The 25,439-nt window shown below is 46.8% G+C and overlaps 3 protein-coding genes across 5 annotated transcripts in view; 1 reads left to right on the top strand and 2 right to left on the bottom strand.

The window, feature by feature from the left end:
• The window catches only part of LOC124310477 (uncharacterized), a 151,784-nt gene that overhangs the window by 70,131 nt on the left and 56,214 nt on the right, over positions 1–25,439 (top strand). The gene's annotated exons all lie outside the window — the stretch shown is intronic.
• Positions 2,062–25,439, bottom strand: part of LOC124310473 (uncharacterized) — a 55,814-nt gene continuing 32,436 nt past the window's right edge. The window contains exons 3-21 of one of the 3 annotated variants that reach the window (XM_046774466.1): positions 16,064–17,791; positions 14,759–15,051; positions 14,341–14,670; positions 13,798–14,220; positions 13,349–13,702; positions 12,997–13,267; positions 12,228–12,913; positions 11,768–12,157; positions 10,898–11,659; positions 8,753–10,642; positions 8,354–8,667; positions 7,794–8,223; positions 7,114–7,410; positions 6,730–6,982; positions 6,295–6,644; positions 5,914–6,208; positions 5,001–5,701; positions 4,380–4,769; positions 2,062–4,149 (exon numbers count right to left, since the gene is read on the bottom strand). In XM_046774466.1, the coding sequence (XP_046630422.1) occupies positions 4,114–4,149; positions 4,380–4,769; positions 5,001–5,701; positions 5,914–6,208; positions 6,295–6,644; positions 6,730–6,982; positions 7,114–7,410; positions 7,794–8,223; positions 8,354–8,667; positions 8,753–10,642; positions 10,898–11,659; positions 11,768–12,157; positions 12,228–12,913; positions 12,997–13,267; positions 13,349–13,702; positions 13,798–14,220; positions 14,341–14,670; positions 14,759–15,051; positions 16,064–17,791 (10,193 nt within the window). In that variant the 3' untranslated portion in view covers positions 2,062–4,113. The remainder of the gene's footprint in view (positions 4,150–4,379; positions 4,770–5,000; positions 5,702–5,913; positions 6,209–6,294; positions 6,645–6,729; positions 6,983–7,113; positions 7,411–7,793; positions 8,224–8,353; positions 8,668–8,752; positions 10,643–10,897; positions 11,660–11,767; positions 12,158–12,227; positions 12,914–12,996; positions 13,268–13,348; positions 13,703–13,797; positions 14,221–14,340; positions 14,671–14,758; positions 15,052–16,063; positions 17,792–25,439) is intronic. The other 2 variants (XM_046774467.1, XM_046774468.1) reach the window with 2 other exon arrangements.
• LOC124310474 (mucin-17-like) lies at positions 17,785–25,303 on the bottom strand. The gene has a single exon (XM_046774469.1). The coding sequence runs from the start codon at positions 25,015–25,017 to the stop codon at positions 18,556–18,558; it is 6,462 nt and encodes a 2,153-aa protein (XP_046630425.1). The 5' UTR covers positions 25,018–25,303; the 3' UTR covers positions 17,785–18,555.

The raw sequence follows: 25,439 nt of genomic DNA, 5'->3' as shown, positions 1-25,439 counted from the left end.
ACAGATAGTGCGGGTTCCTGCAGTACTGAGCATCCTCTCATGTCATGATTCCCAAGTACCCCCGCAGCTTCTGAATTTACCAATTCCGGTACTATCTCACACCGTATACCTGCCGGCTCCTGCAGTAGTAACCATCCTCACGTGTCATGAGTCCCGAGTATACTGCAGCTCCTGAATTAACCAATGCCGATGCTAATTCACACCGTATTCTAGCTGGTTTCTGCAGTAATGATCATCCTCGGATGTCATGAATACCAAGTACACTGCATCCTCTGAATTGATCAACTCCGCTACTATCTCAAACCATGTTCCTGTATGTGTGTTACAGTTTTGTACAGGTATAACAGGAATATGAAGGTGCAGCTTGCACGGTGCTGTCGAGTGGGATTTACCATGCCGTACCGTCTATCTCGCCCGTTTATGTTATACCCCGTACGTATGTGTGGATCCAGGTATGCGTTCCGTGGACCCGACCGCATACATCTCCTCCACCTTTCATCTCTCGGCTCAGTTTTTAGTACGGCGCATCGAATCTGGTACCACGTACCGCCGGCACGTCTTTGCTTTTTGTTCGCGTAGCGATCAAGTTGTCGTCGTCCTACCCCCGCCCTACCGCTCCACCACCCTCGCCCCATCTTCCGTCGACAATATCCTCTTCGTCGTGTACCTTAGGCCCGGTATATTCGACCCCCTCCTTTCTTTTGAGAGAAAAGTTTGAAAAGCTTGCGCTCTCTCTCTCTCTCTCTCTCTCTCTCTCTCTCTCTCTCTTTCTCTTTCGCTTCCCGTAGTCTTACACCCACCCTCCCTGTTGCATCGCTACTCCTGTACCGGGGAGCTGCGACAGTGTGTTGTACTGCTGTGTCGAGCTATCGACGTGTGTACAGGATGGTAGGGGAAAAACAACCTCATATTCACGGCGGTTATGTAGGTGCCCACCTCTTTCGAGCTCGAGAAAACATGCTTGGTAGAGCAAAGAAGAAATTCTTCTTTACAGAGTATTAAGCGTCATGCTGGTTTTAAAATCGTAGTCGGTTTCATTCTCGGTGGGTACGTGTATAAAACGTTACTCGAAAGTTCGTAACGTGTTGCAGGTTTTATTTTTCTTACACTGTATCTTTACTCTCTGAAAATCGTTCGAAATAAGATATGGTTCTCCATTTTTATACGTTAGAGTGGTGTTTTCACTTGGAAACATATAAGGTGATGTCGATAATTGGCAAACCAATCGTTTAAGTACATTTAAACCTCTCCGTTGCTTATGGAAAATTAATTTTTCTGGCCCTCTTATCTGTTTTTACTTGTTGGTGTACTGTCAAAGCCCACAGTATCTTATGATCGCGGTGAGCGGAAACCTGGTTAAGATTTTAATGAAAATTGTGAATACATGGTTGTTCAAGTGTCTCTTCAAAACATTGTGCTTTCATCGTCAGATGTGTTACGATTCACTTCGGTGACGTGTGAGTAAAAATTTGTATGATCAATGGTGTGAATTCAAGTGGAGAACGTTTCGAAGCTGCCATATAATTTTAATTGGCAAAGAGTTGCAGCGCTTTAGATCTAATTGGACGAATTGAGCAAATATCCAACTAGATATTAGTGACAATACGTCGCGAGGACAGATGTGTGAAATCTATACAAGGATTCGAAATTTCTGAGTGATTATAGAATTTTGGAAGCTCCTTACTGCTCACACCAATTGGCTTCTGAAGTCGTGGGTATTTACGTAACGGTGAATATAGTCATTTGACAATCATTTTTGGGATATGACAGCAGAACGATGAGGAGTCATTGTGATCCTGGAGCAGCCAGAAACTGGGATGATACTGTTCTGCACATGTATTGAACGGAAGTAAGATTACTTTTGAATTTACTACCTCTCTGGCAAAATAACAGGCTGGTCCAAGTTTTCTGTTAAAGTTACTACAAAAACTCGATGCGCTACTAAATCGACACTCCAATTTACTCCGTGAAAAAGTTGATCACAAAAATTGTAATAACATAACAAAGTAGTAAATTTAACAATAATTTTCTTCGTTGTAGGTGAGTAAAAAGAATTGCACATTTATTTTACATTGTTAGTTTGTATTAAAATTTGACAAGTATACAGACGTTTTATACATACATATTACACATATATAGACGAATGACGCGTACAGAGTATAGGCGTATGTATAACATACACGCATACGTGTGGATACCTGGTATACGTATAGATATGTAAAAATACAGTACAGTATGCAGTATAAAATAATATTATATCTAGTACGGTAGAAGCGCTTTTGGAGGAGACATTATAATATGTACAACAGAATTATTGCTTAATGTATATCAATTCTTCGTTTATTTCGTATAAATGTATTTTTTATACGTGTATATTGTATAATGTATAAATATTTGTCGCGAAGGACAAGCCAAGATCCGCTCGATAGTCGGTCGTCGATCATCGCGTTTTATGGGCATTTCAACCCGTTCTATACATATAATGTCGTTTAGCTTGCTCTCCTGCAGCGTACGCATAATATACGCTATTTAAATATTTCTTCCGCTCGACGACGTTGCGCGGCTTCGTTCCACTTAGTTCTTTTTGGGTTATAGGTATACTCTACAGCAATATACAATTTTGTAATGAGTATACACATATCTGACTACCGCGTTATCCAACTGCTGGGGAGCCGGGCAATATAAACTAAATGGATTTATATATATTTACTTACATATGATTATGTATTGGTGTGTGTACATGTACCATATAAACTACGAAAACAATAGCAACAGCAATAACAAAAAAATAATAATAATAACAGCAACAGCTACGGCAGTATAAAGCGACAATAATGTAACATTTTTGCCACTTTTGTCGGTATTTCATGCTGCATATATAATTATACAAATATATAGAGAGGGGGAGGCATCGGTTCAGATATTTAATGCGACGGATAAAATATTTGTAACATATAACAGAATGTGACACATCTAGGTGCGCATCAGATTCGGAAATTTTTTTATTTTTCGCTATTTCACGTCGTTTTATTTGTCTTGTCAAATCTTTATTTCCGTTGTTAATTTGATTTTTTATGAATTACATTCATCGTTAAATCTCTTATGTAGAAAGCTAAAAAATATATCTGTATACTATTTCATTTATTTCGGAATTTTCATTCATTTGCTTGAGTCATTTTTTTCCAATCTAGGCACAAGTTTCGAAACACTATGATACTCTTAAAAAAAAAACAAAAAAACAAAGAATAAGTACCCTACTATTGCTCTAAATACAACTATCGAAAAAAATCGTCTTGTCAGTTCAGTAATTATTCACATGGGTAGAATAATAATGGTAATAATTATATTTTAATCAATTAACTATTACATTCGTCTCGTCGATTCATTTGTTCACTTGTACATTTTGGCACAAATTTTAACGTTGCTGTACAGCGTCCAATAAAACGTGTACCCGTATCTGCAGCTCAGTGCATACTACACAGCATAAAAAATAATATGTTAATATTGTCGCGGGTTACTGTGATTTTAATTAATATATATATATATATATATATATATATATATATATATGCATACGACAGCTGGGTGCCTATCGTTAAATTCAGTATCCTCTATACAATAATAGATACATGTATATGTATATATAAAAAATAAACTTATTATCTTTTTCTCGCAATATGTATACATAAATAAATAGTCGCATCTGGATATACATAGATACATCTAAAATATATAATCATATAATATATACCCATAAATATGTATATATATATATATGTATATATACGTATAAATCTAGATAAGTACCGGGTATAGGTTGTTGAGGGATATGTCGGTGACGTGGAATTCGGTAAGGAGATAAGGAGATAAGGAAGAATAGCGCTGGAAGGGAGGTAAGGGGACGGAGAAGAAGGTGTTCAAGGGTATTATTTGGCAGCAACGAATTTAGTACTTGTAGTTTTATGTGACATTTCGCACAGCTTAACGGCTTGCGTTGTAGCGCGTGCGTGTTGGTTGGCACTCCGCGAAGCATCTTTTCACTCCTTCCATTCTTCGTTCCTGACAGTTGTCAAACTACAGGAAGATCTGCTTCGCGTTTCTCCGTGCCTAGTTTTACAGCGAGTCAAAGTTTGACTCCCTGTCGCTAGCCTTTTATCCGAAATAAGGAGAGAGAAAAAATGGTTATTAACGATAACTCAACTGGGCTTGAAATTGATTTACATTAGGCGATGGATCGACGGTGAGCCCAAGTCAAACGGACAACGTCGCACCCTATCGCAACGGAATAAAGACTGCCTGCCTCCACTTCCGGGGGTACCGGTACTCGGAATTATCGACAAAATGGTTCTTTTACCTATTATTCATCATTCATATCTTACCCGGTCTGGATCAAAGAAGGGCGGCCTCTGTGCCGGCATTCTAAGAGTGCCACCAACGTCCCGCTCCGCCATGGTGTGTCCGTCACTCGCATTGTCCCTGGGTTCCCTGCTGCTCCGTCGGTCCGCAGCCATCTTCGTTGGGGGCTGAATCGTTGTCTCGCCGCATGATCTGGCTAGGGTGGAACCGACCTCCGCAAGGTCCAGCCGAAGCAGTTTCGTCGGTGCTTGGATAGTTGTCTCACCGCAGGACCTTGCCAAGGTCGAACCCTGGTCACCCCGTAGAACGTCACTAGTTCGCAGAATCTTTGTCGACGTTTCTACCGTCGTTTCACCGCACGAACGTGCCAGTGTTGATTCCATGTCCGCCTGGTGAGTCACCGTCGCGGAAACCTAAAATAAAAACGTAGTTTGCATTGTATTATGAGTGGACGATAGCTGGAAAATTAGGTCTTCTCACATCCGAAAATTAAGGGATGATTTTGGAATCAATACAATTTCTAGAAGATAGTGCTCACAAAGATTCGACCACTAAACCCATTCGTCAGCTAATACAATTTCCGACTTCTTGTATTCACCAAATATATTCTAAATCCAATTTCCAAAGTCAACGTTAAACCTCACCTGGAATCCAGCACTGACAAGAGCGCCAGGTGGATGGCTGGGCGTAGGTGGATTTCGACCCGTTTGCTGGGGGTCCAGGATCATCTCCTTGCAAACTGAGTCTCTTTTTCCTGCTTGGCTCGATTTTCTCGTCTCGGGATGCGGCCCGTCCTCTAGGTAGCTGATGAGCTTTCTTTCGTCGACGACGAGGTTGGTTGCCAGAGGTTTGCAGCTGGCAGGAGACTGCGATGATTGGGGTGCCGAACGGTACTTGGCCCGGGGTATCATCACGGTCAAAGACCTGTCCCTTTGTTCGTCGGTTGGGGTGGCACCAACATCAGATCTTACACTGTCGCGAGGACGAGCGAGAAGCGCTTTGCCTCGAGGGGATCGAGGATTTACGGGGACGCTGGGAGCAGCGGGGATGAAACTTGGAGGTGTTCGCTTCGCTCCCGATGGTCGCTTTCCCGGGGGAGCTGGTGCAACAGTTTGTGGCGGCGCAGGAAGGACATGCGGCACGTGGTGCGGAATCGTCGCCAGGTCGGCAGCACTTCCCTCGCTGCTAGTGTCGCCCCCGTTACCTCCCACCGATATCATAGCCCGGCGGTCTCCGGAACGCTTACCAGATCTTCGCCGTGGTCTTCCAACGCAAGCGAGGCCGACGCACACACCCAGTAGTGCCAGGAAGATGATACCAGTGGTTACCAAGGCGATCAAAAGGACTGTTAAAATTAAATACGTTTAAAGATCGAGGGGTTGCTCGGTTTTTTATTCCCATTTTCGATGTGGTGGAAATGGAATTTTACACTTTGCCTTCTCATATTCTATTCGATTATGCAATATTCATTCAAGAAAAGAAACGAAACGAAAGGAAATGAAACGGAGCGCCCTTGACGAGGCTTTATTTACAAGAGAATCTAAACTATATTCGTACCTTTGAGGTTGACCTGACAGCGTTGTCCGCTGTGCCACGGGAAACACTCGCAGACTTCTTGACCGTTGGTGTTTATCACGCAGTGTCCCTTGTTGTTGCAAGCGGCACATCCGAATGGCGCCTGAGAACAAACTCTTCCTGGATAGGTCGGCAGGTTATCAGAAAGATCAGCCCAACCCTCGCGGCATGAGCACTGATAAGATCCTTGACGGTTGAAGCATGCTGCATGAGGCGAACAGTCATGATGAGGTCCGCCTTCCTCGGTAGCGCATTCGTTGAAGTCGAAGGCATGGATCTTGAAGAATAAACAGTGAAAATGTAAATAAGAAGTGTCGATGGCACATCTTCAGTAATGTGCTGGACTTCAGCCAAGGACCTCACCGTTTCAAGATCCTTGGATGCATAAACCTCCGTTCCTCCAAGGCTGTAGTTGTTGCCAACAAGGTATTTCCGGACAACTTCCTTAAGCCGCGTATCGCTTGCATTCTCACTGAGTTGAACGTGGAACTCGACGCTCGTATTCGGGTCTGATGTGAACCGGGCGACATCCAATCCTCTGTAGATATCCCTCAGGTCACTCTGCATCATTGTACGGTCCAGAGCTTCTTTCGTAGGCCCAGCCAATTTTTTGTAATCACTTGACGCTGTGTCATTCAATTCTTCGGCGTACACCGCAAACGGATCTCTGCCAACGCGGTCGAGTCCGACACGCAGGGTGTACGTATAGATTGCTAGATATATTTAAAAATTAAGTGATATTGTTTAATCCAGAAATAATTAATGCAGTTATGAGGGGCTGAGGAATATTCTACTCACGCTTGCAAGGGCGGTCAAGGAACATCCGGGCGAATCCTGGCCGGCATACACATTTATTAACGCTGTTGACTTCGGCGCAGATCTCTGCCTTTGAGGTTTTGCATTCCGGCACACATCGACCTGCGGTCGATTCACGTGGAAAGGCTGGTGCTCCAAGGATACCGCCTGCTAATACTCGATAGATTTCATTGCCACCCGGGTCCTGCTCGTCTCTGGTAGCTTCGACGTCCTCATCTCCATATTCCGCTTCCACCTGTGAGAAATATTCAAGCATCACCTTCTTTCTTCCCATGATAATACGGTAGGAATAGCCAGAAGCGTTTAGGATTTTCTGAACAACATTGGTATAAATGGTACTATGGATTGTAAAATCGTTGCATTTACCTCTTCCGCTCCGGGCTGGGGAGGCGTCTGATCGCTCATCACGACGAATATCGATTCATTGTCTGATGGTGTCTGGTGTACTGAAACTGGAACTTCAGTCGTTGGTCGCAGAACAGTAGAGGAAGATACGATGGTTGTCGTGCGCGCTGGCTGTAGCAGTGTTTCCGTCACAGTCTCGACCGTGGTTGAGGTGAGGGTGCGTGTTCGCAAGAGAGTCCTTGTCGTTGATGACGATGCCGATGCCACTCTGGTCACCATGTATAACACGGTTTCTCGGTCTGTCTCGTTCCGGTTTGTCTGGAGCGCACGATAAATATATGCAGGTAAACGTGGGTTTAAATGGTCTTAGAACTCGCGGCAGCCGTTATAGTAACCGCGACAAAAAATTTGCTTAAAACATGATGAACAAGCGGAATAAAGAGATCAATGCTCTACACACATCTAGTGCACTCTTGTTTTCACTATAGAGAGCGGCAATTAAAGTTCGGATACGTCACGGTACCCAGTGAAGAGTTTTACACATAAAAAAAAAAACTGCTTCCTGCCTGCATACAATCGTAGCAGACTGACGGCAAATATTTAAATCTTGTGGAATAACTACAAGACCTGACGTGCAAAATGACATCTTTTTTATTTTTTATTGATTCTTCGTATCGATAACTGATCATTTTATAACTTACCTCTACGCTTGTTTTACTGTATTGAGAGTTTTCGGTTCGCACGGTTGTAGTAGTTCGGATTTCAGGCCTATTGGTTTGTGTTGAAGTTTTCAAAGGTGCCTCGTGGATCTTTGATGGAGATTTTGTTATTGCGACGGTTTCGGCCGTCTTGATACTTGCGAGGGATTCAGTTGGCTCAATTGCGAACGACGGTGTATCGGTCTCTTTGCTGGGCTGAAGTAAGACTGGCCTTTCTGATGCTTCAGGAAGTTTTATAGTCGTAAGATTACTTGTGATTATTTCGGACACCGTGGACGGTAACCTAGTTTGTTGTACTGTCACGCTGAAAGTCGAGGATTTGCTCGGTTCCATCTGATCGATACGAAGTGGTCGCAGAGTCGTACTGGGTGACCGTAGACTCGTCAATGTGAATGTTGGTTGAATTGACAATCTGTCGGAAAATGTAAAATTGTGAAACGCTGAACTTTCAATTCAGGATTTTAATTACTATTATTAAATGATAATTATAACATTCTATATATTTTTTTTTCAACTCCGTTGACTACCGTAGCCGTTCGTACCTTGACACTGGTCTTGACTCGAACGGCCTCGCTGTGTAGATGCTGACACGTTCCGATTTATTTATCGTTGGTGAAATTATTAAAGGTGTGGTGGATGGCGAAGGTCCATGCATCTCGATGATTGTAGGCAAGTCGACAGTTCCATGAACGACGGGAATCTCGGCTTCAGCATCTCTCAGTGAAGTAACGTGTGACGTGGGCATCGCTGACGCGATGCGGAAGGAGCCTGAAACAGCAACTGCTGGTCGTTCGGTTGCCGCCTCTTGTGAGGGGCGTGATGAAGTCGTGAAAACTGGTGCTGGAGGAACCATGTCCTGAACAAGCGAAAGAAAATACACGATTTTTGTTAGCACCATTTGATAATGTTGAGCAAAAAATACAACAGTTTAGGAGTTCTACCTGTGACAACAGTTCAACTAGGAAAGGCCGTGCTGCGGTGGTGGTGGATTCTTCGAGTGGAATGTATTTCGAAGGCGGTGGCGATAGTCCTACAACTTCCGTGGATAATGGTGGTGGTTCTAGTCCCTCCGTTTCAGGAGCATTCCCATTCCCACTACCTTTGCTGCCATGGAAGACGATTTGCGGCGTTAGAGGAGGTGGCATCATGTCTCGATATGGAACCCTTGGCCTTGGTCTGGTCTGCGAAATCACCGGAGACACTTCGGTCACCGGGTAACTATTGTTCTTGCTGATCTTCATCGAGTCTTCTCGGTTAATTGAAGTTTTTACAACGGGTGGTGAAGCGGTGATATTTGTTGGCAAGGCGGCCAAATGTGTTGGCGTCTTCTTGGTCGTTGTCATCCCTGAGAACATGCTAGGCGGTCTTTCCGTCTGCGTATCACTATCCTCGTTATCATCACCCGTGGACTCCACTGGCATGGAGAATTCCAGCTTCCCGTGATTATTGGACTGTTGCGAATACTGAATGCCTTGTCCTGGAGTAGCCAACGAGGGTCGTGGTCTCGCCACGTCCTTTGAATGGCTAGGGTAACTGTGGTGAACAGCTCCGGATCCCTCTTTGGTCCTGGTATCAGAGGGTTGCAGCAGTTGGTACGCTGACTCAGCCAGATTGAGCTCAGATTCAGAATTATCCTCGTAATAAGATCCAGATCCCATCGAATTTGGCCGCGATTGATTTCCAATCGTTATGGTAAAGTCTTTTTCTGCTCCCGGTTGAGCGGGCGGTGCCAGTGCTGGCGAAGGTTGAGGAGGCATTGTCATTATTTCCGGCTGTGCAGAGGTCGGTTGGGGACGTTTGTTTTCTTTCCCGGGTGTGCGGTTCGGCCCAAACGGCCCTGGAACTTGGTGCTGATGCTGATGAATAACGCCTGCGATGGGCGGAGGTTTCAGATCCATTGCGTCACCACGGTCCATGGAGTTCGGGGTTGACATTGGCGGTGCACCATTCTCGTTTCGTGGTGGGAGCACCATCTGATGTATGTTGGGTTGTAGCCCGACTTTTTGGTTGCCGTGATAGCCGAATGGAACACCTTGGACGATATTGTGTCTGATCGGCGGTCGATGGGTTTCTCTCTGGTTGTAGCCATACGGTCTGATGACGTTGACGTGGCTGTCAACGTAGACGCCAAATGGTTTTCCTGGCATGATGATTGGACTCTCGTAGGGTCTTTTACCTTCGTAGAAATTCTGTCGGAAGGGTGTTCCCTGTACGATGGCTGGTTCGTGATCACGATGGGCAAAAGGCGCCCCTCTATTTGGTGACAGAGTATTTTGACCCTGTTGTTTATTCGTGTGCTGCTTTTGTCCATAGACAAGGCTTTGATCCACCTCTAGAGGTCTTCCGCCGACAGTAGTTATAGAGCCTACGCTCTCCAAGGAATCGTCGCTTCCCACAGTAACATGGTTCCCAGGAACATTCAACTCAGAGTCATAATCGACCTTGGTGTTTGTTTCAGGGGGCATGTCACCCCGAGTTGGCACTGGCTGAGACTCGCTGATCTCAGAATCGTTAGACAACGAGGATCGCTCTGTCTGCGTGTTCACTGTCCAGATTTCAGGCGCCCGATCTTCGTCGTTTTGAGGTAAGATTTCCCCGAAACTCTGAACTTCAGGTTTCACTGTTGGTAGGCGGGGATAATACGAAATATCTTCAGGCTTCACTTTCGGGTCCGTTGATGGATCGTGGTACTCGATTGCTCCGGTTGGGACATTTTCCCCTGTGCTCTGTTGTACAGCTGATGACTCAGTAGCTCCCATTTTTGATGGATCTATCCTGTCCATATGATGATAATTGGTAGTTTCCGAATCTCGGAGCGAATTCACTTGGAACTGAAAACGAAAGAAATTTGAATGTATTATACGACATGCATTCTAAGTAAGTATACATCTGTCCAACTTTCATTTTTTAAATGTCAGTCGTCAAATGGTGAAAGGATAATCTGTCAAGTTGAATATAAACTTTTTACGGATCGACAAGATTCAGTAGAGACAATTACTTCGATCAGTGCCGCTATTTTTTGTCTACCACTTTTAGCTCAAGTTGTTCATAGTTGATAAAATACATATTACTATTACTACTCATACCGGAGGTGGATGAAGTATTTGAGAAACGTCTGTTTCCTTAGAGCTGATTGGAACAGTTTCCGTATTAGTAACAATGATATCATTCCTGATGCCCGAACCACTATGAGTATGAGATGGCTCTCTGATGAATGTATTCTTCGGTGGACTCCAGTCTGGAGGGATTAGATTAGCATCAGGTTTTTTAGTGTGCGGTCTGTAGGAAGATTGCGAAGATGGAGGAGGGTGTAGCGAAGGCTGTCCAGATGAATACTGCGGCTTTTTAGCAGGGTAAGCTCCGGGTCTTCCCATATGAATTTCAGGACCATGAGGATTCGATGTGGGTCTGCTCATCGATGGTCCAAAATGTCCAGATGGTCTGTGCTGAATTATCGTTTGCGTCGCAGACTGCGACAGCGCTGGTTTTCTACCATCATTCAGTTTCCAGCTCTGACTACTATTCAGCACCTCATTCACAGGTCGTAAATCTCCAGGCTTGCCAAGCAAAATGTATCGGTGTGGTGAAGTTTCAACCTCGGTTCTCCTAGGTGGAGACGTTGCTGGCGAAGTGACTGGTCTTCGATATACTTGATTGTAGTCTCTCACTGGGGTTGTTCCCGGGTGCACTAGGATCTCGGTATGACCGTAACCGGGGCGTTCTTGGTGTGCCGAAAGGTGCCCTCCGTGTGACTGGGGTAAAGGCTTGAAATTGGATTGTGGTGATGGTGGGGGAACCATGTACTCTGATGGATCACCTTGCCCCAAGTATTGCGGTGAATGCTCCACCTACAAAAAAAAAAATAATAATCATTATCTTATCATTTACCAGAGCCTATCCTCCAATCTATCAGTCAGAAGATGTGAAAAATTATTTACTTCACTTATACCACTCACCTTCTGCACCCCAGTAAAACCAGGTGCTACTTCTGGTTCAGGATAAGGCGAGGGATCATCAAAATATTGTCCAGTTATGTGTGGTTCGTTGGTGTCCCCGAATATCAGTGCTTGATTTCCACCTTGGGGAATAACCACGTTGGCGACTTGGCTTGGTTGAATATTAACGAGCAGTGGCTGCCCAGTGTCTCTGTCGATGATGTGAGGTACCACGTGACGAATTATACTTGTTGGTTCCGGTACTTTTGGTTGCACGGAACTTTCGATAACAGTGTTACCTGGCAGTAAAGGATCCCTTTGTGCCCATGGCGGTCGCTCGTGATTATCTTTCACTAACTGATGGTCACGGTGGTTGGACCATGAATTCGGTTTACCCAAAGAACCGTGAATCTGTAATGCAAAATTACTTGTAATGTGAGAAATATTCTTTTTTTATATCTATTTGATCAATCTTTCGTACCTCAGAAGACGATGATGCAGCTTCTTCCGCATCGTTCTGATGCCACTGCGTATTTCCAGATGCCAAGGATTCTCGTAACTCCAAAGGCTTAAGGGGGTCCTTGGCACTCCAGGGTCGTCTGTACCGTTCCGGACTCCATTCTGGCTCGTTTGGGTCCGGCACAGGGCTGCGATCAGCGTATGCCGGTGGTTTACCTCGTACAATCGAGGAAGTAGGCGAGGCAGGTGGTATAAGCAACGGATCGTTTTCCATTACATCGTGCCCAGAGTCTGTTCGCAAGATGAGACGTTGAGGATGCTTCTGTGCTACTTGAACCTGATGGGATTCAGCAGAAGCTCCATACCGGACGGGCAGCTGGAGGTGTTCCTCAAAAACTTGCCGGGCTGGGAAGATCTGCAGCTGGGTTTTGTGATGGTGTATAGTCGGTCGGTGAACGTGAGGACGATCCGACTGTGAAAGTACCTGCGGCGGTATTGGCGGCGGCCTGATTCCAACGTGCTTGTCCTGTGTGTTTGTAGATTGTGGTGGTCTGGGTCCACCGATTTTTCCCGGTTTTCCGATGATAACATCGCTATTGGCAGTTATCACTTCACCAGGTGAGATGGGAATGCCCTTGACGAGACTAACTGATGATTTGTGGCGTGTTTCTGGTATATAGTTGTGATTAAGGTTTGCCAATTGATTTCCTGAAATGAGCAATTATTAAAGTATTTGTCATTTCATCGAGAGCTGTAAAATAGCAAAATGGTTGCTGGATTAGCTTACTTACCAATATTTTGACTCTCAGCAGTCTCGATATCACCGTCAGCGAATTCTGATACTGGAATATAGATAGGCGATCTCTGAGTGGTGGTATCTTGATCGCCATCGACAGTCCCGTTTCGCCGCGAAGCAGTTGGTTTTCCCTGTAGAAGACCGGCCATTGCGGTGATCACGGGACCTAAGGCGGAGAGACCGTTGATACCGAAGTTAGTGAACGATCCAAGGGAATCAAAAGAACCGCTCCCAGCTGCAGACGCATCGTTGTTTCCTTCCGGAATCTAAAACCCGCAAGAATGAATTTAGTTGACAGTTTGAAAGCAATGCTATGTACGCAACTGCAGAAACGAAACCCATCCAACCTTGGTATTCTCCCCAGTCGAATCTGGCGTCGTCGGTCGTGTTTCCAGTTCTGCTGTTACTGTAGAAACTGCTACTGCTTCTGTTGCAATTGGAGTAGGCGTAATCGACGTTGAAGTTGGATCGACGCGATCTTCTTCATCAAAGAAAATTATAGTCGAGCCGGTGACCACGTTGTTGACCTGATTCACGTTACTGGGTTTGGCGACAGATTCCTCTTGGGGCCGTGTAGTTGTTAAAAGAGCATTCATGTACCCGGCATCAAGAAGACTCGGCGCAATTGATTCCGTAACAACGTTTTCCACGATTCGCGAACGTGACGATACCGTAGTCGAAGTCTTGCCATTAACACCAGCCTGTGTTGGGAAGACGACAAGAGATATTAAACAGCCATCAAAGTAAATTATCAATATCAATCAATACATGTATGCAATATCACCGAATTTCATACTTGTAGTAATGTCGTAAAGTACGTGAACGTCGTGAGGTAAGTTTTCGTAGCGAATATTTGAATTGGTTCAACTTTCGCCGAGGTCGTCGGAGTTTCGGATATTGTCGGGGTTACCGGAGTCGATGAGGCCGGAGGGGTCACAGTGGTCTCTGAACTTGTGATGGTATCGTCTACTAAGGCTGTATTAGTGGTTGTCGGTCTTCGAGCAAGTACTTTCTCGGTGACCAAGTCAGCGGACGTCGCTACGTTCGTACGAACCACCGTGCTGCCCTGTTCCAGGAACGTGCTGTAGTAGCTGTAGGTCACGTAGTAAGTCTTGACAACGTCTGATTCTAATTCAGCCGATGTTGACGACGTTTTAGCAGCAATTCCATCAATGCTTGTTGTTGGCCTAGGGGACCTTGCTGACTCGGTGACGACGAGCTGCAAGATTACGATAAAACATCAGTCGTACGTACCGCTTCGAAGACGTGCTTCAATAGTTGAGGGAAGAAATTTTAATGTTTATTGACTACAAAAATTACGTAAAATCTCTGTACCAACCCGAGTAACGACGTCATTTACCGCTTGTACCGTGGCCTTTCCATTTTCCGCAATCGTTTTCTCCAGCGTTCTGGTGCTCAGGTAGGTGTTGGTCTCCGGAAGTGGTGCCTCAGATGGCTCGAGAACTAGGTCGAGGTATTCCTGTGGAGCAGTTACGGTGTTTCTAATTACGGTAGAGCCACGGTTGTCGACGGGGAGTTCGTGGTACGCATAAGTGGTCTCGAAGACTTCAGTACCGAGACTGGGCGAAGCTTCAAGGGAGAGACCAATCGAAGAAATTGTGGAATCAGCTGGCGAGTGTCTTTCCACTGTCGCGGTGTTGTAAACGACCTAGAAATGAGTAACAGTGATAATTATATGAATGATTCGCTTAGCTTCCACTGTATTAAATTTCGCGGGATAATCACGGTTTGCGTACCTGCTGCTGCGTTGAGGTTCTGGTGGAGCCACCCTGATCACTCATGGTCGTTATGTATGTGAAAGTTGTTGCACAGGTCTTCGTCACAAATTCTTGGGGCTCGTCTTTTGGCATTAGCATCACCATGGCATCAGACAAAGTCAACGTTGCCGGGGGACTCGCAGTCTCCCACCTAAGGGCAGGAGCGGGTGTCGAACCGGCGACGATCACCTCAACGCCATTGGACAGTATCCTTGTGGCTAGATTAAACCTTCTACCTTGCTCGTCTTCAGGTTCCACTTTTGCGGTCTCATCTACAGTCGCAGTCAAAGATATGCTTTGAATTTAATCTTAAGCTTCTATTGCTCTCGTTTGGACACTTATTTACTTGCCAATTTTTATTAAGGGCCTGGCAGTAGGGTAAAAATTTAAGCTTTGGAAGGGGCAAGGTTACGGAAAAAGTCGAATCATTTCAAGTTGAAGACAGAGGTTGATTGAGGTCAGCCTCGCCTGCTCCCTCATAGATATTTACAAAAGATTGAGCACGCCTTTGCTTGAGTATAAGTATAGATATTTACAGAGCTCGTAGTAGCAGCCACTCAAGTTGATAGATAAAGGCGTGAAATAAATTATAGGTGCCATATAAATTATTGTTGCGGAAAATACCAATAGCCAATTTAGAAAAGTTTCAGACGTACGTGTGATTGAATGCAATTAATCAACTGTATACGTATGGGTACAATTTAGTATATAAACTATAAAATATTGGGACTTCGTACATAAGTAGCATGTACATGGGAGCAAAGACATTAGAAATGTAGTATTCCGTACATCTAAACGAATGCATAAATTCCAGGAATAGACAGTACATACTAGATACAGTGTTTGTTGAGCACGGGTAGAAAAATATGCCAATATTTGTACGTAGGATCGAGGTGAGAATGATACTTCAAAATAATAAAATTTAGCGCGGAAATAATTACCGTCGAAAAGAAGCCTTTACCATGGTATATTTGATTTGCGAATTTTCGAAACTACACAAATCGGACATTGAACTCTTACAAACTCCATGCTGCTTTCAATACTCACCGCATCATTGGTATGCAGTACCTACAAGGAATGAATGTATGCTAAATACTGTATAGACTTGAGAATGGAATATGTAGTCAGAACGTGACCATTCGTAGCCCTTCGCGTTCGCTCGTCACGTTTTCTGGACGCATAATCGTACGTACGGGTTGTTTACCGGGATGTACAGATACGCGTCCGGCGCCCAGGACCACGGATGAACCGGTGAATAAATGTCAACGAGCAAAGGATACTCACCATCGTCAATTTTGTCGGGGCTATACACGGGCGACGGGGGGTCGTTTGGCTTCGGCGGTGTTGACGTCGAGGTTGCTGAAGATGGTGGAATCCATTGTGTCGATGGCAAAGACGCTGCTGAAGATGTCGCGACAGCGGCGTATGGGAGCGTCGCGGTAACGGGTACGGTCAGTGTCAGGATAGTCACTTTGGGTTTAACCGCTGTCGAAGACGTTACTTCCGTCTCGAGTCCGTTCAACTTGGTTACTACGTACGTGTACGTACGCAATCTTGTCGAGGTCACGACCGTTTCAGAATAATAAACGCTCGCGGTTGGCTCGGAATTTAGAGCTGATGTTTCATCCACGCCAATAGGAAAGGTTTCGGGAATAGAGGAAGTCGGTGGAACCGCTACGTGGGGTTCCGACAAACCCGTGCTCGTATCCTCGATAACCGCGGGTGAGATGGACGTTACTATTCGCGTTGGGTCGGGACTACGAGCTACCGCGGACGCAAAAGAGCCTGTCGATGCTTTCGAAGGTTCGATAATGATGTCGACTAGATTGGGATATGCACTAGATTCTCCTAACAAATTAGTCGGAAGGGAACTGGTGGACGCAGGATTACTTTCGGGCTGTTTGCTGACTGTCGCGGTATTAAGGTCGAGCCTAGTGGATTGTGCAGTGACAGGGCCTTCTTGGCTAAGAACAGTGTACATTAGACTCTTCTGGACCGACACACTTGAACTGGGATCCAAGTTTTCAAGTTCCATCGGAGTTGTGGGTTCCGTTGCTGAGAGGGTCGTAGCTTCTTCAGTCTCCAAAGAAAACGATTCTCCATCGATAACTTCGTCGTCGTAATCCTCTTCGTCATCCGACGGTAGGAAGAAGTGGTCTGTCAGGATCACAGGAGCTTCCGTAGGGATTGGCGCAGCCGGGGTCACACTCTCGCTGACATCATTCACAATTTCATTTGAACCGTTTCCGACTATATTTAAGGTATCATCGAGGCTGGGGGTAGGTGTCGATAGGTCATAATTCTTCGTTTCGTGTTCGCTGTATTCCGGCACTCTTGTATCGTCGCCATAATCACCGTTCTCGTCATCGCTCTCAACGTCACTGTAATCCTCACTTGAGACAGCTGCCTCGTAAAACCCAGTCGTAATAATCGCCAGTGTCGGCGTTGCCGTTGGTGTTGGCGTCAGCAATGAAACTGGTCTTACGTTAACCAGCTTCTTTCGAGTGACTCGTGATTTAATCACTTCTTTTTCACTCGATGTGGGCAGAATCTTTCTCCGGCGGGTAACTGTCACCTTGTGCCGAGGGGTGAGCAATCCATCATATTCAGGCTCACTCGCGAAATTTCGACTTTGAGTTTCGTATTTTGTCGTTCTCGCTGTACTCGGGGTTCTAATTCGCGTAACTATTACTCGTCGAGGTGCAGGCAGTGCTTGTTTTGCTCCCGAGAGTGGTGTAAGAGGTCGGCGTCGAACGACAGTCACCTTGTGGCTTCCTTCACCTCGAGATATCGGGATGCGAACTAGCACTCGTTTGTTTTGTCTACTCGGAAGTGTAGTGTTCGCTCCGTCTTCAACGTCTATGACATCAGGTAAGGGAAATTTGATTTCTTCTGGAAAATCTACCTCTTCATTATTATCGTGGTCTTCATCGTCATGAATCTCGTCGCCGACCTGGTCGACGGTAATTTCGCTAGCTGAAAGCTTGGCGCTCGTGGATTCCTCAAAATGACCTGAAAGTCGGATTTTCTGTTCGCTTTTTCCCGTTTCTTCAAGTTTAATAGCAGCATTCCATTCAAGCAGTGCTCAGTGCCAAAGCGTTTGTTGGTGCGATCATTTCGCAGGGTTAAAGGTTACAATTTATTTCGCACCTTTCCAATCTTTGTGTAGAGGTATATACGGTTTTAGTAGAGTTATTTCCAACCTTACGATTATAGTTTTGGTTTTTATTTGTTGCTGTTGTTGATGTTGATGTTGCTGTTGTTTTTGTTGTTTAGTATATAGTTTCGTGTCAGAGTCTCATGTTGGAGAAGCTAAGTCGCCTTCTGAACGTGCGTTCGGCGCTTGTTAGTATTATAGGAGATAACGGAATGACAGATGAACCGGGATTCAAGTGACAGATGAGAGTAGCATGAATTGATAGGCATGGGAAAGCATGGGGGCAATACTTGGAACGGGTGAGATGGACGAATGATTCCGCACCTTTCGTCGCCGCATGTACCTGCGGATCGTAGACTTGCCGTTATCGCGATTTATGCATTTAAAATAAGTATAACTCGACGTTTACCTCGAGCCTCGTAATAGCATCCTATTCACATCCGCAAATACGACAAAGAACCCGACGACAGGGGCGGACGGTGGTTGAACGATTCGAGAAATGTTTGTGTAATGATTAAAGAGGTGGGAAATGGTGTGGCTTGGGACTTACGCTTAAAGTAATGAACTTAAATAATTAACGTCTAGAGGATACGGGGCTGGGAAAATAACGGGCTAAAGATTAGGCGTAGATCATTGTCGCAGAAATGTGTCGACCGACGTCGCCAACTACGCTCTCTAGACTCTGAGTTGGCGAGTGCACGCTGACGAGTTCCTCGCCTCCGTCCAAAACCATAATGCTCTCGGGCGCCGCGTGAAGGGATGGTCCTCGCGATGCTTGGAGCTCGATCACGGGTGGTGGGTTACCGATGTCTCTGCGGCTTCGCGAGACTGACGCGTCCTCGCCGACACGAACTGTGCTCAAAACAGTGCTGAACTCCCCTGGGCGTTTACCCGATACGTATAGTGTCACGACAGATGACTCATCAACTATAGGCTCCTCCTTCTTTCCCGAGTTTGCCGGCTTCCCAAATCCGTTCTTGCGCGTCCTGGACCTGTGACGACGCTCCGGCTCTCGTTGTTCATCTTCATCTTCGTCGCGGAATGACGAAGATACTTCCTCCTCGTCGTCCTCTGATCCCCTGGATGGTTTGTAATCTACATCTGCGGGAAGTCTACGGTCGATTTCGCCGGGTAGTTCGTTACCCTGCGTGCTAGCTGGGGTCACGGCGAAGAGAGGATCGAATGGGTTGGGTTGTTGGAATTGGAGCTGGGGCTGAAACTGAGGTTGCGTGGGCTGTTGAAGTAGCAGAAGAAGGGAATTTATGTCGGGAGTTGGTAATGCGGCCGTTGGCGTAATAACCACTGTGTCGGTAATGAACTCAGTCGCGGTTATGACATCGACGGAAGAATCGACGAGGGTCGTGAGAATCTCCTTGCCTCGGAACGTCAGTGGAATCACGGTGCTTTGGTGCTTGGTAATCGTTGTGACGTAAGAGGTGGTGCGCGTATCGTAACGAGTGGTCGGGGTTGCCTGTTGCTGTGGCTGTTGCGGCTGCTGAAGACCGCCGAGGAGTGGATTTCCTTGGCCAAGCTGCCCAAGGAGAAGTTGCGAGAGCAGAATGTTCGCCAGGGGAGCATTTGCTGCTGGAAGAGTGGGTTGTTGCGTTGATACTACATTTTCAACGGAGTACACAGTCGAGGGTATCACCCGGGAAAACGTTGTCCGTCGTCCGCCAATCGATGTTGGTCCACGGGTGATAGACGTCGTCGTAGACTCGTGGAGAAGAAACCTTGTCACCTCCGCATGGCCTTGTGCATTCGTCCCAGTTACATCCCCGGAAATGACGGTCAACGGTTGTCCGTCTACGCCGACAATTGTGCTGTAGCGGTCAGGGCCAAGAACTTGGGTGCTTGGCCGTGCTGTGACAACATATTTTAGCTCTGTTACACCATTGGTAACTGCAGGAATTGTAGCTTGAGCTGGTATGTAGTGCGTTACTGTTATAGTACCGTCGAATTCAGGCTCGAAAGATGATTCTCTAGGCTCATCCCGAGATTGTGAGTTTACTCCCCGGTTGCGCGATGACGACGTTCTGCGTCCGCTGCTGCTTCTGCTTCCTGAAGATCTTGAGCCAGTTTTGTGTTTGCCGTCAGATGATGTACGCTTAGAGCTAACAGGCGTCTCGGTATGAGAGGAACGGGATCCTCCGCCGCGAATCCGTGGGGGTCTCGGTCTAGAATATGATTCTGTTTTTCCGGTCGATCTGCTCCGTGAACTGCTCGAGCTCGGTCGTTTATATCCAGACCTAGAAGCAGACGACGACGATTCTTTTTCCCTCATGGTGGATTGTCTGCTACTGCTGCTCGTCGGTGAGGGTTTTATCCGAGATGAAGAGGAGGAACTCCTGGAACCCGAAGGTCGTGATTTCGTTCGTGATCTTGGCTTTCCAGAAGGAGTCGCTTCCGTGGAACCCTCGGTTGGTTTATTGCTGTCATTTTTATTTTTTTTGCTACTAGTATTACCATTTGTTCTACGAGAAGACTGTGACCTACCTCTGTAACCTCCAAACCTCGAGGTGCTAGCTGGCTTGGACTTCTGGGTTGATTCAGTATTATCTTCGGGTTCTGGGTTATCTTCAGGCTTTTCTTCTGTCTTTGCTTGAGGACTGTTCGAGTGCCCTGTTGGAGGTCTTCGGAATCTATTGGTTGTCAGAGCCCTGAGCTGGCTTGCCTGACGCCGCACTCGACCGGCTCGCCCCAGGAAAGGTCTGATACGGACAACTCCACTTCTTGGAGCATAAGCTGTCTTTCCTGAGCGACGGTTTTCTGACGTCAAATCTTGTTCCGACGCCTCGTAATCATTATCGACAACTTCATCGATCGGTTCGTCATCCTCAAATATTTCATCGTCTTCTTGGTCTTCGTCGCCCTCATCAATCGGTGGTGGCGTTTCCGTCACATCAGTCGTTTCAGTAGGTTCAGTTGCCTCGGGTCTTCGATTGTAGAGTCCCCTCGGAGGGAAGAGATTTTGTTGTCCTTGACGAGGTCTGGTGTAAGTCGGTAGGTTTGGTCTATTCCCCGTCCTTCCAGCTAAGAATGGTAATCTATTAGGAGTAGATCCTGTGGGCCTAACAAGGTTTCCATTTCTCCTCGTAGTCGTCGTTGGTGGACGCTGTGTATTACCCAGTCTTCCTGATACGGGGGAATTACCCAAGGTTAATGGTCTCCGGAATTTCAGTAGAGGGTTCGTTGTTCTTCTTATCGACTCGGTGGTAGTTTGGAACGGTATAGTTCCAGTTTCCCCAGCTTCGCCATCATCCTCATAGTACCGATCGTCCTCAGTGTAAGGAGTTTCTTCGGTCACGATAGTGGTCGCGGTGTAGTCGTTCGCATTATCATCCTGGTCTTCGTTACGTACACTTGGCTGCTGGCCTCTAAGAACTGTTGATGAAGCTCGAATGCCAGGTCTGTATCTGGATGACCCGGCTGGCCCACTAGCGAACACAGAGCTAGAAAACCGCGGACCATTCCTCGACGAGCCTCTGCCTGGACCGATGGAGGATGGTCCTGATCCTCGTGCACGGAACACAGAACTCGGGGAGATGCGGGAAGAGCCTCTACCTCTGATGGTTCCCGAGGCGTATCCAGAGCCAGATGGGAGGATTGACGTAGAGAAACTACGTCGTCCCGAGAATCCTCTCCGTGACCCAGACTGCCCCGTTTGCCCAAGGGTACTCGAGTAAGGGCCCGTGGGTGAGCTTATTCTGTTTCGGGACGACGCAAATCTGTTACCTTTTCCGGCCAGAGTTGCTGTTATGGTGGGAGTTATATCTGTCCTAGTGATCGTAGTAGCTCCCTGAGCGCCCTTCCGTTTTGGATTAAAAGTTGGCCGATTTCTAGAAGCAAATGGTCGTATAACCGGCGTAAACGATTTCGATTTCGTGGTGAAAGTGAGTCTCGACCTCTTTGAGGTTTTCTGCCCGTCTCCATTTTCATCACGATCGTCATCCTCATCCTCCATATCGTCTTCAAGATCCTCAGTAGAGTCTTCCGTTGACGATTCTGTCGTTGGATCATCGGACATGGAGGATTCTACAACGGCAGGTGAAGGATGGACCTGGGTTGGGAAAGCAGCGCTTGACATCGCGATATTACCATCTGTCGCGCTAGGTGCAATGCTGGAGGCCAGTTCGCCGGAAGCTGTTGCTGCCGGGGTGGCACTCAGCCAACTAGAAGTACTCTCAATTATCTGAGCATACCTGCCGTCGATGCTCGTGCCAATTACCTTAGATCGGTAGAAGATAGTTGTATCGTTTGCTTCGACATAACCTTCGATGAGGCGAACTAGACCAGTTCGGTGGGTTCCGGTCTGGGTAGGGGTGACAGTAGCGCGTCGTTCCTCGTCGATCTTAGTGCTGGAAGTGCTTTCAACTACCTTGGCGTAAAGACCATCAACAACAGTTCCGAGCTGCCGCGTGGTGAAGTATACTGTACTGATTTCGTCGGCATCGATTATGCTTCCCCGATTCAAAGATAGCACACCCGTAGGCAGCACTGGGGTAGCTGTCGCTGAGGAGGCTGTGGAATCTTCGGGTTTCTCGATCCGTGTCGAGCTCTCAATTACCTGAGCATAAAGTCCATTAATAAAAGTTCCACGAACATCCGTGGCAAAATGTGTCGTAGTCCCATCCTCCACCTTACTTGAACGTACTGTCGAAATAATACCAGTGGCCCTGGCAGGACTTGGTTTGTCAATGGTGTCCAGTGCCTGGACACTGGGAATCGCTGTAGCTCCATCGCCAATTGCCCGCCCGGTTGCCCGGTCAGTTGGCTGTGCAATGCTTGTTACAGTTTCCAAACGACTATTCAGAACAGTCGAGTTCCCCACGTAAGATGTGGTAAAGTAGGTATAGGTCGTGTAGAAAGTAGTTGGGTCAGGTGATATTGACTCGTTATCGTTACCTGCGATTCGATTTCCTACGTTACTTACATCCGCAGCCTGATCGTCAGGCTGCGTTACCGCGTCTTCAGTGCTAAATGGTGCTTCCGACGAAACTGGAGAAATCGGAGAAGGGACTTCATTATCCAATAAATTTCCTTCGGGTTGTACCTCAGCACCTACGACAAAGTCGCGACTGGGTAGTGGTGCTACCGCTGTTGTTGGAGATGGATTTATTTCCGGAGTAGCCACGCTGCTGATAGTCTCCTCGCGACTGTTGGTAATTGTGTCACCGTCCTTGTAGAAGGTCGTCCAGTAGGTCAGCGTCGTGAATTCTGTTGATGGAGCGGTGATGGTCGGTACTACGGGCTGAGAATCGATTGCAGAAGGTCGAATGGTTTCCGTTACAGTGTTAGTGACGGTCTCGAGACGGCTTACAACGTTAGATGCATCGCCTTTATACATGGTTGTGAAATACGTGAACGTGGTATAGCTTGTCTGAAGTAGCAAAGTCACGGCTGGCTCTACTTCGTGGTTGTTGGATTCGGAAATCTCCTGGTCATCAGGGAATGTGTTGATCCTTCTTTCTCCTGAATCGAGAATAGTTCCTCCACCGGAACTTGACGTGGATATAACGTCTGTCACCATCCTACCGAGGACCTCTCCAGGTGCGTCAAGTGGGTTTGGAGTCATCTCTGGCTCCTCGATGACGGCAACACCAGGCACGTTGTCGCTGTGCGCTTGCAGGGTTGTCGGCGGAGCAGGCTCAGTTGTCTCCTGACTTTCTCCAGTTACCAGCGTTTCATCACCGTTCGTTTCCTCTTTTACTTTTTTCGCCAGTTCAAGGGCCTCCTCCTGGGATTTTTGTTTCTTAATTGCCTCTAGGTACGCCAAAATTTCTGGTGGCACTGCCGGTTTTTCGATTTCCTGTGGCTTCGGCATATTTTCCGTTGTCGGCGTTTCTAGTGTAGGCGGTGTGTCAGGCAACTCAGATTTTGGAGTTGTTGGGAGCACGGTGCTCGGCTGAATAGCGCCGGTCACTACATTCGTGAAAACTTCAGTTCTCGTTTCGATCTCGGTTTCGTCTTCAACAAATATCGTGGTGAAGTAGGTATAGGTCGTGTAATACGTCTTAACTACGTCTTGATGTATCTGTGGGGTTACCTCGGCTGAGGGAGTTGGCTCAAGACTAGATTCTGTAGTAATTTCCGTCTCTTGTTCGACATCAATTGTTGAGATACTCGATTCTTCGGTCGTGGCAACGTGATCCTCCTCCTCGGTCGACTCTTCGTCTTCGTTCTGAACCGCAGGTTGTACCATCAAAGATGGCGGAGTAATCTCTTGCGATTTCGTCGGAGCGATAAGAACTGAGTCGGTCTTGTCGAAGAGGCTGGCTACGTCAGCGGACACATCGTAATAGGGGTCGACCGTCTGCGTGATAATATTTGTCTCAACAACCTCGTGACTAATAACACTAGACGTTTGTTCTTGGAAAAAAGTTGTCAAGTACGTGTAGGTCGTATATAGCGTTTTGAAAATAAGCTCGATCTCTTCGTCTTGTTTCGTGGTTTGCTCCTCCTCCGGTTCGCTAGTAGACTCGGACGACGTTTCTATCTTTGGAGTGGTAGGTGGGCTAGTGTTTTCCGTCGTCTCAGTTTTGACCGTTGTAGTCGTAGTCGTGGTTGACGGCGCTGTTGTTTCACGCTGTTCTGATTCCAGCGGGGTTACCGGGGTTTCAGTTGTTGTAGTTTCACTAGCGATACTGGTGCTTGGAGCAATGAACTCCGTGACATAAGATACTTCAGACGAAATGACCTCTCGTGACTTGACCGACGTAGTAGTAACATCATTTTCGTCTGGTATGTAGAATGTCGTAAGGTAGGTGAACGTCTTGTAAACGGTGGATGGAAGTAGTCGAATACTCGGAGAAGCAACCACCTCCACTTGAGAACTATAATGCTTCAAACCCTTGTCATTCAACGGAACGATGTTTTTCCCCGAAGATCCTTTGATGCTACGTCCCTGAGGATCACCGAGAGCAATATCGTTCGGTATTTCGTTATCCATACCGGATATGACGGTGGGCGTTGGCTTCGTTGGTATCATCGGTTCATCCTCCTTACCAAGAGTCTCTCGTGTCTGTTCTTGAGTAGTCGGTGGATTCGCAGTCGTATCCTTGAATGGTGTGGTCAGCTCGTTCATTTCCGGTGTGATCTGTTCAGTGCTGGTGATGCTGTCAACTTCTGCGTACTCCACGGTTGGCTCGTCGGGGCTCTCGTTCTCTTCGGAGTCGAACGAAACGGACGCTTCATCAGGGAAGAAGTAGACGTCGGAAGCGGTATGAGTGACCTGTGCATAGTCAGTACCAACGTACGTGCCGTAGATAAGGCTCTTATAGAGTGTTGTCGTGCCGTCGACCGCGATCGTGGAAACGATGGAGGTCAGGAGGCCAGTGGAACTTTGTGGACTCGGGAGCAGCGGGGTGCTCGACGTCGACGTCGCCTCAGGCTCCGGCTCGCTTACGACGCTGGGCTGAAGCTGAGAGCCATGGGCCCCGCCGTTAATCGCCTCCAAAAGCGGATCGCTTGGTTCTCCGCCGATGCCGGCTTCCGAAGCGTCAGTTT

The sequence above is a fragment of the Neodiprion virginianus genome, chromosome 1 (genome assembly GCF_021901495.1).
Source record: "Neodiprion virginianus isolate iyNeoVirg1 chromosome 1, iyNeoVirg1.1, whole genome shotgun sequence".
In the NCBI taxonomy this organism is placed as follows: domain Eukaryota; kingdom Metazoa; phylum Arthropoda; class Insecta; order Hymenoptera; family Diprionidae; genus Neodiprion; species Neodiprion virginianus.
The sequence above is the reverse complement of the archived record's forward strand: the minus strand, read 5'-3'. Positions and strand labels throughout refer to the sequence as shown.

Bases quoted from the DNA above. Each gene is read 5' to 3' on its own strand.
- LOC124310474 (XM_046774469.1), bottom strand. From the start codon at position 25,017: ATGAACGAGCTGACCACACCATTCAAGGATACGACTGCGAATCCACCG.